This window comes from Cebus imitator, unplaced genomic scaffold, assembly GCF_001604975.1.
Source record: "Cebus imitator isolate Cc_AM_T3 unplaced genomic scaffold, Cebus_imitator-1.0 Scaffold277, whole genome shotgun sequence".
NCBI lineage: Eukaryota > Metazoa > Chordata > Mammalia > Primates > Cebidae > Cebus > Cebus imitator.
This window is the reverse complement of record NW_016107592.1, coordinates 2,736,981-2,750,186: the sequence shown is the minus strand read 5'-3', so window position 1 is coordinate 2,750,186 and position 13,206 is coordinate 2,736,981. Positions and strand designations below refer to the sequence as shown.

Genomic DNA, 13,206 nt, shown 5'->3' with positions numbered 1-13,206 from the left:
AAAAAAAAAAAAAAGATTGCTGGGGATGGTGGCACATGCCTGTGGTCCTGGCTACTTGGGAAGCTGAGGTGGAAGGATCACCTGAGCCTGGGGGGTCAAGACTGCAGTGAACCTTGATTGCACCACTGCACTCCTGCCTGGTTGGCAAGAGTGAGGCCCTGTCTCAAATAATAATAATTGTAATAATAATAATAAATGTAGACCAAATCCCACCATTTACTTCCTTAAAAATCTATCAGTGGATCCCCATTATGCTCAAGAAGAGCCCTCAGCAGGGCCGCTGCTCATCCACTGAGCCTTGGGTCACTCAGCCCTTACTCTGTGGGCACGTGAACCTGTCCAGCATGTCACCTTCTTCCACCTCCTCAAATGCTCTCTGCTCCTTCCAGCGGCTGGGCCTGTACCAGTTTTGTTCCTGTGCTATTTCCTGCAGCTTTATCCAGCTCTACTCATCCAGGTCTCAGCTTAAGTGTTTTTCTTCATAAAGGCCTTTTACAAGCATATTTTATACATTTGTGAGTTTGCTTAATGTCTGTCTGACATCAGCTACATAAGAGTGGAGTCTGTCCATTTGATTCACCACAGTAGAGCAGTGTCTGGCCCAGGGCCTGGCACACAGTGGTCCCGCTCCACATCCACAGATGAATGAGACATAGCCCCTGCCCTCAGGGATTTCACTGACGGGTAAGGAGACAGGCAAACATAACTAACAATGAGACAGTGAGAGAAATGCTGACCCAGGCATGTAGGAGAAAGGTGACCACAACCTGAGGAGGTTTAGGGAGGGATAAGAAAGAGTTTTCTAGGGCTGGGTATGGTGGCACACACCTGTAGTCCTAGCTTTGGGAGGCTGAAGCAGGAGGACCACTTGAGCCCAGGAGCTGGAGGCTGCAGTGAGCTATAACTATACCACTGCACTCCAGCCTGGTGATAGAGTGAGACCTCTTCTCCAAATTTTAAAGAAAGAAAGCGATTACTGGGTTAACCAGCAGAACTTGTTCAGAAAAGAGGGAGATCGGCAAAGAGAAAGGTTCTGGAAAAGCAAACTGATGTAAGCTCACAAAGACCACATCTACCAGACCAAAAACTCTAGCTTTTTGTGCTAGAAATAGTAAGTCATTGAAGAATGTCAGGGGGTGAAAAAGCATGATCCAAGTAACGTGATAAAAGCCTTGGCTGCTGTGTGAGGGGTGGGTTTTGCACATTTCACCTCCATGCCCTCATTCTCAACATTCCTGGGTGAAAACCTCTGCCTACCCTCACTACTCTGGTTTCCTGGGCCCATTTCAGGTCCCACCACCTCCAATCTTCACCTTGAGTGTTGGTGAATCCAGCTGCTTGGTGCAGAGTCCAGACTGCTGTGAGACTGTTCTCTTCTGCTACTGTGTGTCTTTTCTCCCTCACTAGACTGAGGGCATAGCCTGTGTCTGATGACTCTCTAAACCCCGACAGCCTCTCCCTAACACAAAGCTTTAAGTACGAAAGGTGTTTAAGAAATGCTTTATATAAAAATAGTTCTATTTGCAGGGTGTTTAGGAATCGCTTTATAGAGTCCAGCTCTCATAAACCGACAATACCTGTCCCATGGCATCCATGATGAATGAAACTCTCACCAGCTGACCCAGCCGAGCCAAGGAAAGAAGGCCCACTACCTGCCCTAATCTCCCAGTGCCATCAGTCAAAGTCATTTTAGTGTTTCTGCAGGGAAACTGCCCTCCTATCTGCCCTAAGACACTGACAGAGGCTGTGGACTTGCCAAATAATAACGGTAGAAAGACAGGAGAACAAGACTGGCTGAAAGGAGGTCAGCCGGCAGACATGGGCCTGGGTCTCATCTCTGCCCATAAAGGACAGACTGAGCAGCAATAAGAGACAAGTTCAAGGTCCCTGACCCTGACTACCTGGGGCAGTTGAAAAAGTGGAAGTCCAGGTGGGAAACATGAGAATGCACAGGCAAAGGAAAACAAAAGGCCCAGCCCCTCTGCCAAGTGGAAGGAGCACTGCAAAGTGGGTTCTCTAGAGGCATTTTGTCCAGTGCAGCTCAGGGCAAATCTGATCCTCAGTCTTCATCAGGCAAGGGAACAAAATGCTTTGCAAGCACAGTGAGCTGTTAGTGACATACTCAGGAGGGGCTAATGACAGCGGCCTTCCACAGAGAGAGTGCACAGACCCAGAGTCTCCTGCGCCCTGGGTCCCTACCTGCTCGGGAGGTTGGCTTCAGTTCCAGGCTTTCTTGATCCGTGGCATCCAGGATCTTGTACTTGCTTTTCCTCTTGGGTTTTCCTTTTTGCCTAAAAAACACAATCCCCACCCTTGCTCAGGAAAGAAGTCCTCTGGGAGGATGAGAGCCAGATGTGCATACAGAACCCTGTCTTGGTGGGGTGCCTACTAGGAAGGGTGTCCTCTCCTCACTTCTCAGCCAGCAACTGTGATTCGTTCCTCATCAATTCTGGAGAAGGGGAAGGGAGCTATGACCACTTTTGCATGAACTCACACCACTCCACAGGGGCAATGAAGGATAGAATGGTTAAAAATGTAAAAACAAAATCCTCTGCTTGAAGGGTGTGGAAAGAGAGAGGCATTACACTAACAAAGTTGGTAATGGCGGTTGTCTTAGGCTGGTAGGAATTTTTAAAATTTCCTTTAGATCTAAGTTTCTGTTTTTGTTTTTGAGATGGAGTTTTTTGCTTTTGTCGCCCAGGCTGGAGTGCAGTGGCGCCATTTCAGCTCACTGCAACCTCCACCTCCCAGGTTCAAGTGATTCTCCTGCCTCAGCCTCCCGAGTAGCTAGGATTATAGGTGTGCGCCAACACGCCCAGCTGCTTTTTGTATTTCTAGTAGAGACGGGGTTTCACCATGTTAGCCAGGCTTATCTCAAACTCCTGACCTCCTGATCCACCCACCTCGGCCTCCCAAAGTGCTGGTATTATAGGCGTGAGCTACCCCGCCTGGCCTAGTTCTAAGTTTCATGTGAGGTTATACTGCAGGTTGAATCTCAGCTCTGTCACTATTAACTGGTCCTCAGACAGTGATGTACATTTCCAGCCTAAGGTTTTTATCTGTAAAATGGGGAAAGGTTATTTGTATTTAAAATGGTATTACCTATAAAAATATTATGGCACACAGTATATACAGAAATAATACTTACCAATAATGAAAACATAAAATAAATGTAACCTTTCCGTCTTAGAAGACTCAATAGGAAGACTCAAATGAAAAACACAGGACGCTTGAGCCTGGCTAACATAAGAGTATACCTGTGTGGAAACATGCACACCTGCGAATCCCAACTAGAAAGGAAGGCAGAATTAAAAACTCGTGGGCTATGCTGGTGAGGCTAAGGTGTAGTGGATTAAAGAATACACACTTTACAGATGTGATCCAGGTCCGTACCCCTGGTCCTCACACTCACCTCCCCACCTTGCCCCACTCCCGCCCAGCCATGTTTCCCAGGTTCCAAATCACTGCAGTGGCTGCCACTCACTGAAGGAGTGTGCTTCTGCCCTCAGGATAGCCTAAGGGTGAGGAAGGTGCCTGTGCATGCCTTCGGTGGGTCAGACCTCACTAATGCTGACTGCGGACCCAGCACAGTCCTTCCACGTGGAAGGTGCCAAATACCTCTCTGAGGAACCAATGTATGACAAGAAGCCCAAATGAATTTCAAAGGAGAATCCATCTTACCTCTTACAACAACAGATCACAGTCCAAGACAGGATTCCCAAGGCAACAACAATGACAAAGGTAGCAATGATAACATATAACACGCTCCACTCTGCCAAGAAAATCAAAATGGTAAGGGCTGTGGAGGGAGAGGCTGGAAGGGAGATCTGGGCTGCTTTCAGCTTGGGCAGGTACGGCCTCACTCTGGAGACAAGCATGCCCCAGGGCTCCCCAGGAAGGTGAGACCTTGGAGTTAAGGGCAGCTGAGGCTTTAAACCTTTTAAAATGTCCCTGCTTTTCAGTCCCTGCTCCAGGCAAGCCCTGAGACCCTGCAGCAGTGGTGCAGGCTGAAAAGAGCTTTAAGAGGGAAATGAGGGCTTCCATTAGGCTACAGCACGGAGGCACTCCAAAAGACAGGAGGCTTTTCAGCTGGTGGGATTTAGGCTGTAACTGGCAGTTGATCTGAGTTAAGCCTGGTTCTTCTTACACGACTGCTTCAGAGCTTTCCTCTAACCTTGGGCAAGTGTGGAGGAAGGAGGTAAAAGTCCTCTGCAAACAGAAAATACACAAAGTTCTTCTCCTTGCCTGCTCATCTGCTTCAGAAACACCAACACCCACCCACTCAGTGCAGAACCACATTCAGCGCCAAACAGGCTGGCACTGTGCCACATAGAAAACTCACCACAGTTACTGTCTCCATCCCTCAGCTGCACCTTGATAAAATTCTCCATCCAAAAAGGGTCACAGATACAGCGTTTGGTAAAGGAGTCACAGTGGCCATGGTCAGAACAGTTCAGCTGACATGCTGAGAGTGGCAGCAAAGGGAAGAACGTCAACAAGAGTCAGCCAGGGGGTGACAAGCAGCACCCAGGGCCCATGAGGGTACCAAAGCACCCCAGATTAATGTTATGTGGTGAAATATCCTGGAGACCCACCTTGGGCACAGCACCTGCCTTTCTCATCTCAACTGGACAAAACTGGAGCAGTCAGGAGGGCCACTAGAAAGATACTTCCAGTCTGTCTTCACTGTTGTTTGTCTACATCAGCAATTCTTAATCTTTTATGTCCCACACATCCCCTTCTCAGAATTGCAAAAATAGAATACATATAGTACTTCAAAGGAAAGCAATTATATTAAACATGTTTTTGAAATATTAAAGAAGACAGGCTGGGCACAGTGGCTCACGCCTGTAATCCCAACACTTTGGAAGGCCAAGGCAGGTGGATCACTTGAGGTCAGGAGTTAGAGACCAGCCTGGGCAATATAATGAAACGCTGTCCCTACTAAAAATATAAAAATTAGCTGGGCATGGTGGCGCATGCCTGTAATCCCAGCTCTTTGGAAGACTGAGGCAGAAGAATCACTTGAACCCGGGAGGCAGAGGTTGCAGTGAGCTGAGATTACGCCACTGCACTCCAGCCTGGGCAACAAAGTAAGACTCGGTCTCAAAAAGAAAAAGAAGACCCATTTTTGAAATAACATTGTGTCTTCATTAAAACATTAAATAGGCCAAGTGTGGTGGCCCCACACCTGTAACCCCAGCACTTTGGGAGGCCAAGGCAGGTGGATCATCTGAGGTTGGGAGTTCAAGACCAGCCTGGCCAACATGGCAAAACTCCATCTCTACTAAAAATACAAAAATTAGCCTGGTGTGGTGGCTCATGCCTGTAATCCCAGCCACGTGAGAGGCTGAGGCAGGAGAATCGCTTGAAGCCAGGAGGCAGAAGTTGCAGTGAGCTGAGATCGTGCCATTGCACTCCAGCCTGGGGGACAGAGTGAGACAGTCTCAAAAACAAAACAAACCAAGAGCTAGAAGTGGGTTTAACAATTATCATAATTTTGAAGTAGTGATAAGTAAAAATGACATCATGTAATGTGATAGGAAATTTGCTATTTCTATTGCCCCAAAGCCACAGGTTCTGTTGATACTACTGTAGTTTGTTGCCTACATTGATCATTGAAGGAAATAGTGGGTTTCAGTCAAAGGTTAGTGAAAATAAAGATGTAATTTTTCCCCACTCAAACTCACAGCCTTCTGAACGTGATCTCAGAGGCCCATGGGTCCCAGGTTAAGAACCCCCAGTTATGAATCAGGACTTTCATAATGGTAGTGCAGGAAAATGATTATCTCCATCTTCCCAGAGAAAAGGAGATGAAGGCCAAGGACAGAGAGGACCAATGGGTGAGCTGCAGGTACTGGGTAGGCTCTTGCTCCCAACTTCCCAGAATTACTCACTGACAGTGTTGATTTCCAGGGCTCTGAATATCAAAAAGTCTGCCTTTTGCTTCCGCAGCTCACTCTTGAGCATCGCTGCCACCTCATGGCCTTTGAAGATCTGGTGAGGAGGCTCGTTTTGAACAAAAAATATCATTTTGGTGCTGCAGAGACATGCAACAGTACAAATGAGCTGAAGGGACCCACACCTGCAACAGCAGCTACCATTTACTAAGTACCTTCTGTTTGCGACAGACACTGTGCTAAGTATTATACGCATTCTGTGACTACAAGCCAGTGAGAAAGGCGTTATCAGGGTCATCTCCATTTTACAGAGGACAACACTGGGACTCTGTAAGAGGGGGTAAGTAACTTGCCCAAGGTCACACAGTTGATTATGGCAGAGCCAGATCCCAACCCTGTTATGTCTGACTACAAAGCCTGTTCTTTTTTAAATGCCCTAAGCTGCCCTCAGCTAATAAAAGAACCCACTCCTCCAGCAAGAGGACCCATACCCTCCATCTAACTGGAAGATGAGAAAAATGGGGATTTGGTATGGCTACATCCCTGTTGTCCGCCTTTTTACAGCTAAGACTGCTGGGTTTGTAACTGGGTTCCTTTAAAGACAAATCACAATGCTTTGTAAATGTAAATGGTTGGACAGCATCAAAAATTATCCATAGGTCAAAACATAGCCAAAACAATTATGATGACAAACAAAAGAAAGACCTTCTACTGTAGTATGGCTGCTATGAAATTATACTACTCCATGCCCAGAATCTGTTTGCTGACTGCCAATTTCTGTCAGACAGACCACATCTGAACTCACAACTGGGTAGCACAAAGTCTGTTCTATGTCTTAGCCTTAATTTTTAGTAGCTTGCCTCTTGAGCTCCATGTTTGTTTTACAATTAGAACTTTCTAGATCACTGGGTCACATTGGTTTACAAGTATGACCAAGATATTGATTCCCTCAGCATGCAGTGTGTCTGGGTGGGACCTGAGCACCCTAGAGGCCCTGGACCAGTTGCTTCCAGTACAAGCAGCCTTCTCTGTTTATCCCAAGATACCCTATAAGTGGTATTATTTTCTAGGCATGCATGACATACAAGTCTGAGATGCACTGCCATAGACTTTCTAAAAGCTAGCTGCACGGTGGGATTTACAATGGGGCATTATAAATTCCAGAAACAAAACAAAACAAAAAACCTTTGCCATAAAGGATGTGTGGTCCATTTCCCAGTTACCTAATCCATGCTTACAGTTTCAATTTTGGTCTATATATCAACAACCCTCAAATCTTTATCTCCTTTCCCCACATCTCTCCTGAATGACCGGTCTATATCTGCAAACACTTGTGTGAATATCTACACCAGAGCTTCAAAAGATGCCTCAAATCTAACAAGTCTCAAAATCAACTCATAATAACCATTAATTGAACACTATGTGTGAGGGACTATACAAACGTTAACATTTAATCTCATAACAATCCTATAAATAGGTACTAGTATTTTCACAGATGTTAAAACAGGTTCAGAGAGGTGAAGTAGCTTTCCCACCTTCATAGAGCTAACACTAGTAGGTCATGGCACAGAAGCTGGGTCTAGAGTAAGGGCCATGTTCTTTCCCACTGTAAAGTACGATTTCGTCCAATCACATGTTCTTCCTAAATTCCTTAACTAAGACAATCCAGTCCAAGCTAGAAGCTCAGAGAAACCCAGAAGCTTGTCTCTTGCTCATGTCCCATATGCAGTGCTGGTGAATCTGAGCAATTCTGTCAACAGTGCTTTTACCAGCATTCTTGGTCATGTCTTTCCACTGCTTGACGGCGAATTCCTGCCAATTTGGATCAATCAAGCAGCCATTTGCCTTGTTCCTACTCCCAGGATGCTGAGTATACTTATCCCTAATTGTGCTGTCTCTGACTTAGTGAGCCCTGACTGTATATTAAATTCACCTGGGAGGTTTTCCATTCTAGGTACCCAGGCCCCACTCCAGACCAACTGAACTATAATCTCTGGGGCTAAGGCTTGGGCAGTGTTATGTTCAGACAGCCTCCATAGGATTCTACTAAATGGCTGGAGTTGGGAGCCACTGCTCTCAACTCATGTCCCCAACCCTGGCTGGTCCCCCAGATCTGCCTCCATTTATTACCCATCCCCTGTCTCCACCATCTGCTTTTCCTCTCAGTCTGTACAGATGCTCACAAATTTCCTATTTTAAAAAGATGTTCTTGTTCCACAAGGACTACAATGAAAAAAAATAAATAAAAGATATTCTTTCAATCCTATCTCCAATATTATTTTCAGCACCAACTCCCTCAAAAAAGTGTTATACTGACCATCTCGGTATCCTCAAACCATGAAGTCTGTCATCTGCGCCCAACATCTAAGTAAGATGCTCTCACTATCGTTGTGCTGATCTACTAATCACAAACCCATAGGCCTATTTTGTGTTCTCACCACACTTCCATCCCTGTAGCATCTGAATCCTTTAGAAGCACCCTTTTTGTCAGATCACCCCTTAACTTCCAGCAGACCACTCTCATTTGGTTTTCCTCCCACCTGATTGCTGTTTCTTAGTTTCCTTTGCTACCTCTTTGTTTTCTGCCTCCTTCTTAAATAATGATGGCCTTCAGAGTTGTGTCCTCACCCATCCTGACTCTCTCCCAGTGAGACTCACCCATTTTCATGGCTTTGGCTCCTGCCTATATGCCAGTAACTCCTATCGCGGGCTCTTCCTTCCACAAGTTGCAGCCTTTACTTGTAGCTATCTGATGGAACATCTCCTGATGCAGCCCATAAGACACCCCAAACTCAATCATCCAAACTGGTTCCATCTGCCTTCCCAACCTCAGTTAATGACCTGAACCATCTATCAGATAACCAAACCAAAAGCCTCACATTTAATATCTCACTCACCTTCATTCCTAAAGGGCCAAGTCCTGTTGAATTACCACTGAATTTCTTTTAATTCCTTCTCTTCTTCCACTACCTTAATTCAGTTTTTATTACCTTTTTACTAGACTAGTCCAGAAGCTTCCTGGTTGGTCACCCAGCCTTTGGTCTCTCTCTATTTTAGTCTAGCTTCCACACTACTGATCTTTTTTTTTTAAAAAAAAAAATCAAATTATGGAATTTCCTTCCTTTTAAAAACAAAGCAAAAACTTTACACACATAAAACAAACCAACTCGGATCTGCCTACCCAAACTATTAAAACTAAAATCCTCAGCTTGCATATAACTGTTCTGTCTCTACTGCCAATCTTGTCTTCTACCACATCCTGGGGCCACTAAGCTTTGAACCAAGTGACTTCTTCTGGAAGAAACCGTGCACTTTCATACCATAGGGCCATTGCTCATTGCTGTTCCCTTGTTCTGAATTTCCTCCCAGTCCTCCCATGCCTGGTCAATACAAGTTTCCTTTGTCCTTTTTTTTCTTAAGACAGTCTCACTCTGTCTTTCACGCTGGAGTGCAGTGGTGTGACCATCGCTCACTGAAGCCTCAAACTCCTGGGCTCAAGTGATTCTCCTGCCTCAGTCTCCCAAATAGCTGGGACTACAGGTGTATTGCACTGCACTGGGCTAATTTTTAAATTTTCTGTAGAAGTGGGGTCTTGTTATGTTGCCCAGGTTGAAGTTTTCTTTCTTCTAGAAAAATCTTTAGATTATCCCTGCCCCAATCTCCTAGGATTCATTCCCTTGCCATGGTGTTCCACAATGCTGCTTGTTGTATCAAATCCACCCTGTACTAATGTTCCATGTTTACTTATCTCCCCTACTAGTCTGTGGTTGTCAAAATAGTAGACCTCCTATACCCTGGAGCCCTGCTGCAGTGTCTAGTACAGCGCATGTCACCTGCACTAGAAGGGAGAGGTCTACTGAAGAAAAGACATCATGAGTGTTTCTGGTTAGAAAGCCCATCCTTCTCTATGTAGCCACACTATTTCTCAGCTCATTCAAGAAGGCTGGGGTCCCCTGGTCTTTCCTTTGTGCCCCCCATTCATTGCCCGGCTACCTCTGCTCCGTGTACGGCTGAATCTTTTGCACAATGATGTCGGAATCCAGCACCCCCAGGAGGACCCCAATCTGGCGGATGAACATCCCCTTCAGCCTCTCAGTTAGCTGACTGACGTTGATATCCAAGATGATCTCCACCAGGTTGTTTTTCCTGGGATCTGGAAAGCATGTGGATCAGTCATGGCTTTAGAAGTAGGAGAGTAAACATAGACCTGTCTCTGTGCATTTGCTTTGGCACAGGAGGGAAAGGAGTGAGAGCATTCAGCTGTCCTTCAAATGGAAAGAGACAGTAAATTCCTAATTGGGAAATCTGGGGCTGGCTTAGAAAGCTTCTAAAGTACTCCTGGTCTCTATACCAACCTGAGAATTCCAACAAATGTGCTGGGGATAAGGCTGAAGCAGTGAGGCAATGAAGGTGGGGAGTAATGAAGGGAGTGGGGAAGAGCGAAACACTTAAACATTTGTTTTAAAAGCCTCTGTGCAACTGGCGGTGCTGAGCAATCCAGACCAAGTGGGGGGTATCATGCAATCTTTCCTGACTCACATCTGATTTTCAGTGCCTCACTGTTATTTTGCGCATAATAATGGGAGGAAAAGTGTCCATCTCAACAGTCTTCTCAATAATGGGAATGCATTGTCCCTCCAGGTTTAAATACAGTTAACAAAAGAAAATCCAGTCAGCCAAGAAACAATGATTTCCTTAGAGTCACATCACAGCTGCATTATTTTTACATAACTCTAAAATGGTGAGACTATCGTGTTTTACTTTTGAATATGTCCTAAAGATATTCTACATTTGGAATTTCAAACTGATTGTTTGTAATGCCTTATTTATATACTTGAATGCACCACTTGCCTGTTCTGATGTATAATTTGCATAATTAGTAGACTATCTGTGATCTGACTTTAAACACCAAAGAGATTTTATAGTGTCTCAGCTACTGTCCTTCCTAGAGGCAAGACAAGGACTGGAAACCTCCCAAAATCCCTTATTGTCTAAAACATCCATATATGAGCTTGGCCTAGATAATAAAGAATAGGTTTAAAGTTAATACCATTTCATCAGAAGCTCAGGACTTTTTAAAGCTCTATCCCACCTCCACTCTCTGTGCCTCCCTATCACCAAATTAACCTCAAAGCAAAACAAAAACATGGTTCTATTTAAGAAGAAAATTTTTATTTCTGCAAAGCTGAAAAATGTAAAGGGCACTATTACTTTACCTTCCCTGAATTGTCAGATAAGGCCTGAGGCTTAACTTATAAAAATAAATTGTTTTCTGCATCTGGATCCTGATGAGACATCATGACTCAAGCTATTCCTGTGCTCAGATTCCTAAGCACCCTGAGCCCTGTCTCATCAGTCACGAGGAGAGGAGAAAGTGCTGGACTAGGAGCACAAAGGCTTGGCTCTGACACAACTGCTGTGTGACACTGAGCAAGTCCTGCCCTCTCTGAGTTTGTTTCTCCATCTGAGATGAATAGCAGGAGGTCTGTATTTCTGCATGGGTAGGAGGTATTGTTGGAACAGACAGTCTCTAAGGATTTTTCAGCTTGGGGTTTCTAGATTTATTTTTAAAGCTGGACATGCCATCTGGCTCTGTCCATACTAGGGTAAGGGGTCTCAGGATAGCAGCCTTGATTGGCTGATCCAAGCATTCTACTCAGCTTCAACACTAAATGAACTCACCAGGTTTCACCTCCACAGTGGTCCGGTCTGTGTCACTCTCACCCTTTGCATCGGTCACTTTCAGGTGAAACGTGTAGGTTCCCTCAACCAGGTTTGAAAGAAAAAGGATAGGGTGATGGTCAGAGTGATTTAACACCTCCTATAGGGTTGAACAACATGACTATGTTACAGAACAAAATGCCACTCCTTTCCTAGAGGCAGTTGCTGCTTCCACCATAACTAAGCCCTTCAGGGCTGAACTGTTTCAACCTTGGGCAATTCCTGATCTGGAACAGCACTGCAGCCTACAGCTGCTAAGATCAGGGGATAGAAACCCATTCTGTGCTATACTAGCTTACAGAATGGCTCTAAGCAAATCACTTAACCTCCCTGGATTTCAGAGAACAATCCATGTTTGATATTAAGGGGCCACTTGATTAAAACATATACTGGAATGTGTGGCTCCTCCTCCTCCCCTTTCCTGTGTGGCTCTCCAGCTCCCAGCACACTTACCCCTGCTGCTGGGCTCCCCTCATCTCGAGTCCAGAGGTAGCTTATTATTCCCTTGTCATCTGAGGACTTAGAGCCGTCCAGCTCTGCTGTGCTCGTGGGTAAGGTAACCACCACATTTCCAGTTATCTTGGCTATAGGTGGCTTGTTTATTTCTAATCAAAGAGAAATAATTGAAATAATGTGACATCCTGGAAAATAAATGTTTCTTCATGATGCTTATGGGAAATTAAACATCAAGAGTACCTTAACCAGAGAACTGCTTTAAGTGCCTGTCCCTGCCACCAACCAACAGTGTAGATGAAAGCTACTAGTGCTGCAGTCCTGAGGTTTCAGGCCTACCCAGAGAAATGTTCTCCTGACACTGTACAACGAGGGGACTCGTGTGCTTTCCTTCCATATTCTCTGAGCAGCCTTCCCAGAGAGAATCCATTTCTTTACTTTGGAGGTATGTGATGATCAGAAATAACGGCCCAAACTGCAAGCCAACTGTAAACCTTGGAGTTTAGGTTTCACCTAGCTGATATTGCAAATTCTCCTTCAAAATATCTTGAAATGTTATTCTCTGAATATCTTTTTGGACTCCTTCCTTGGAACTTCACAAGAGAAAACAAAGAGCTACCTCTCTTTGAGCCCCACGCAAAGCTTTGTTTACTCAGATATCTATGCAGTATTTACTCAGCTTGATATCCTGTGTCTGGAGGTCTGCATATCTGATGGTTTTTCCTGCTATCAACTAAGGACCCTCTCCCACAGCCCTCACCGGTCACCATGCCTGTAAACTAGAGTGAGGCCCTCCAGCTGGCCTCAGCTCGAAGGCTCAGGGCAAGCACAGTCGGCTGCAGTGCAGCCGTCATTCTCACGCCTGACAGCAGGTGTCACTATAGCTAACAGGAGTCGCAGCCCAGGTCTCAGCAATGCAGGGGCAAAATAAAAATGCAAATAGAACCCTTAATTCTTTCCCTGTTCAACTGAGAAAGAAAGTAAAGAGAGAGGGAGAGAGGGAGGAAAGGGGAAGGGAAGAAATAAGCAGGCGGAGGGAGGGAAGTTAAAAATTCACCTTACAGTCCAGTTAAAGGTTGTTTTAGAAAAGAAATTAACAGTTGACCTCCCCCAACCCTCTTCCCCACCTCTT

At 45.3% G+C, this 13,206-nt stretch overlaps 1 protein-coding gene across 1 annotated transcript in view; it reads right to left on the bottom strand.

Annotated features, from left to right (window-relative positions):
• Positions 1 to 13,206, bottom strand: part of KIAA0319L (KIAA0319 like) — a 131,002-nt gene that overhangs the window by 5,040 nt on the left and 112,756 nt on the right. The window contains exons 13-19 of the mRNA XM_037728714.1: positions 12,075 to 12,230; positions 11,583 to 11,721; positions 9,894 to 10,053; positions 5,898 to 6,040; positions 4,343 to 4,465; positions 3,682 to 3,772; positions 2,200 to 2,291 (exon numbers count right to left, since the gene is read on the bottom strand). Of these exons, the coding sequence (XP_037584642.1) occupies positions 2,200 to 2,291; positions 3,682 to 3,772; positions 4,343 to 4,465; positions 5,898 to 6,040; positions 9,894 to 10,053; positions 11,583 to 11,721; positions 12,075 to 12,230 (904 nt within the window). The remainder of the gene's footprint in view (positions 1 to 2,199; positions 2,292 to 3,681; positions 3,773 to 4,342; positions 4,466 to 5,897; positions 6,041 to 9,893; positions 10,054 to 11,582; positions 11,722 to 12,074; positions 12,231 to 13,206) is intronic.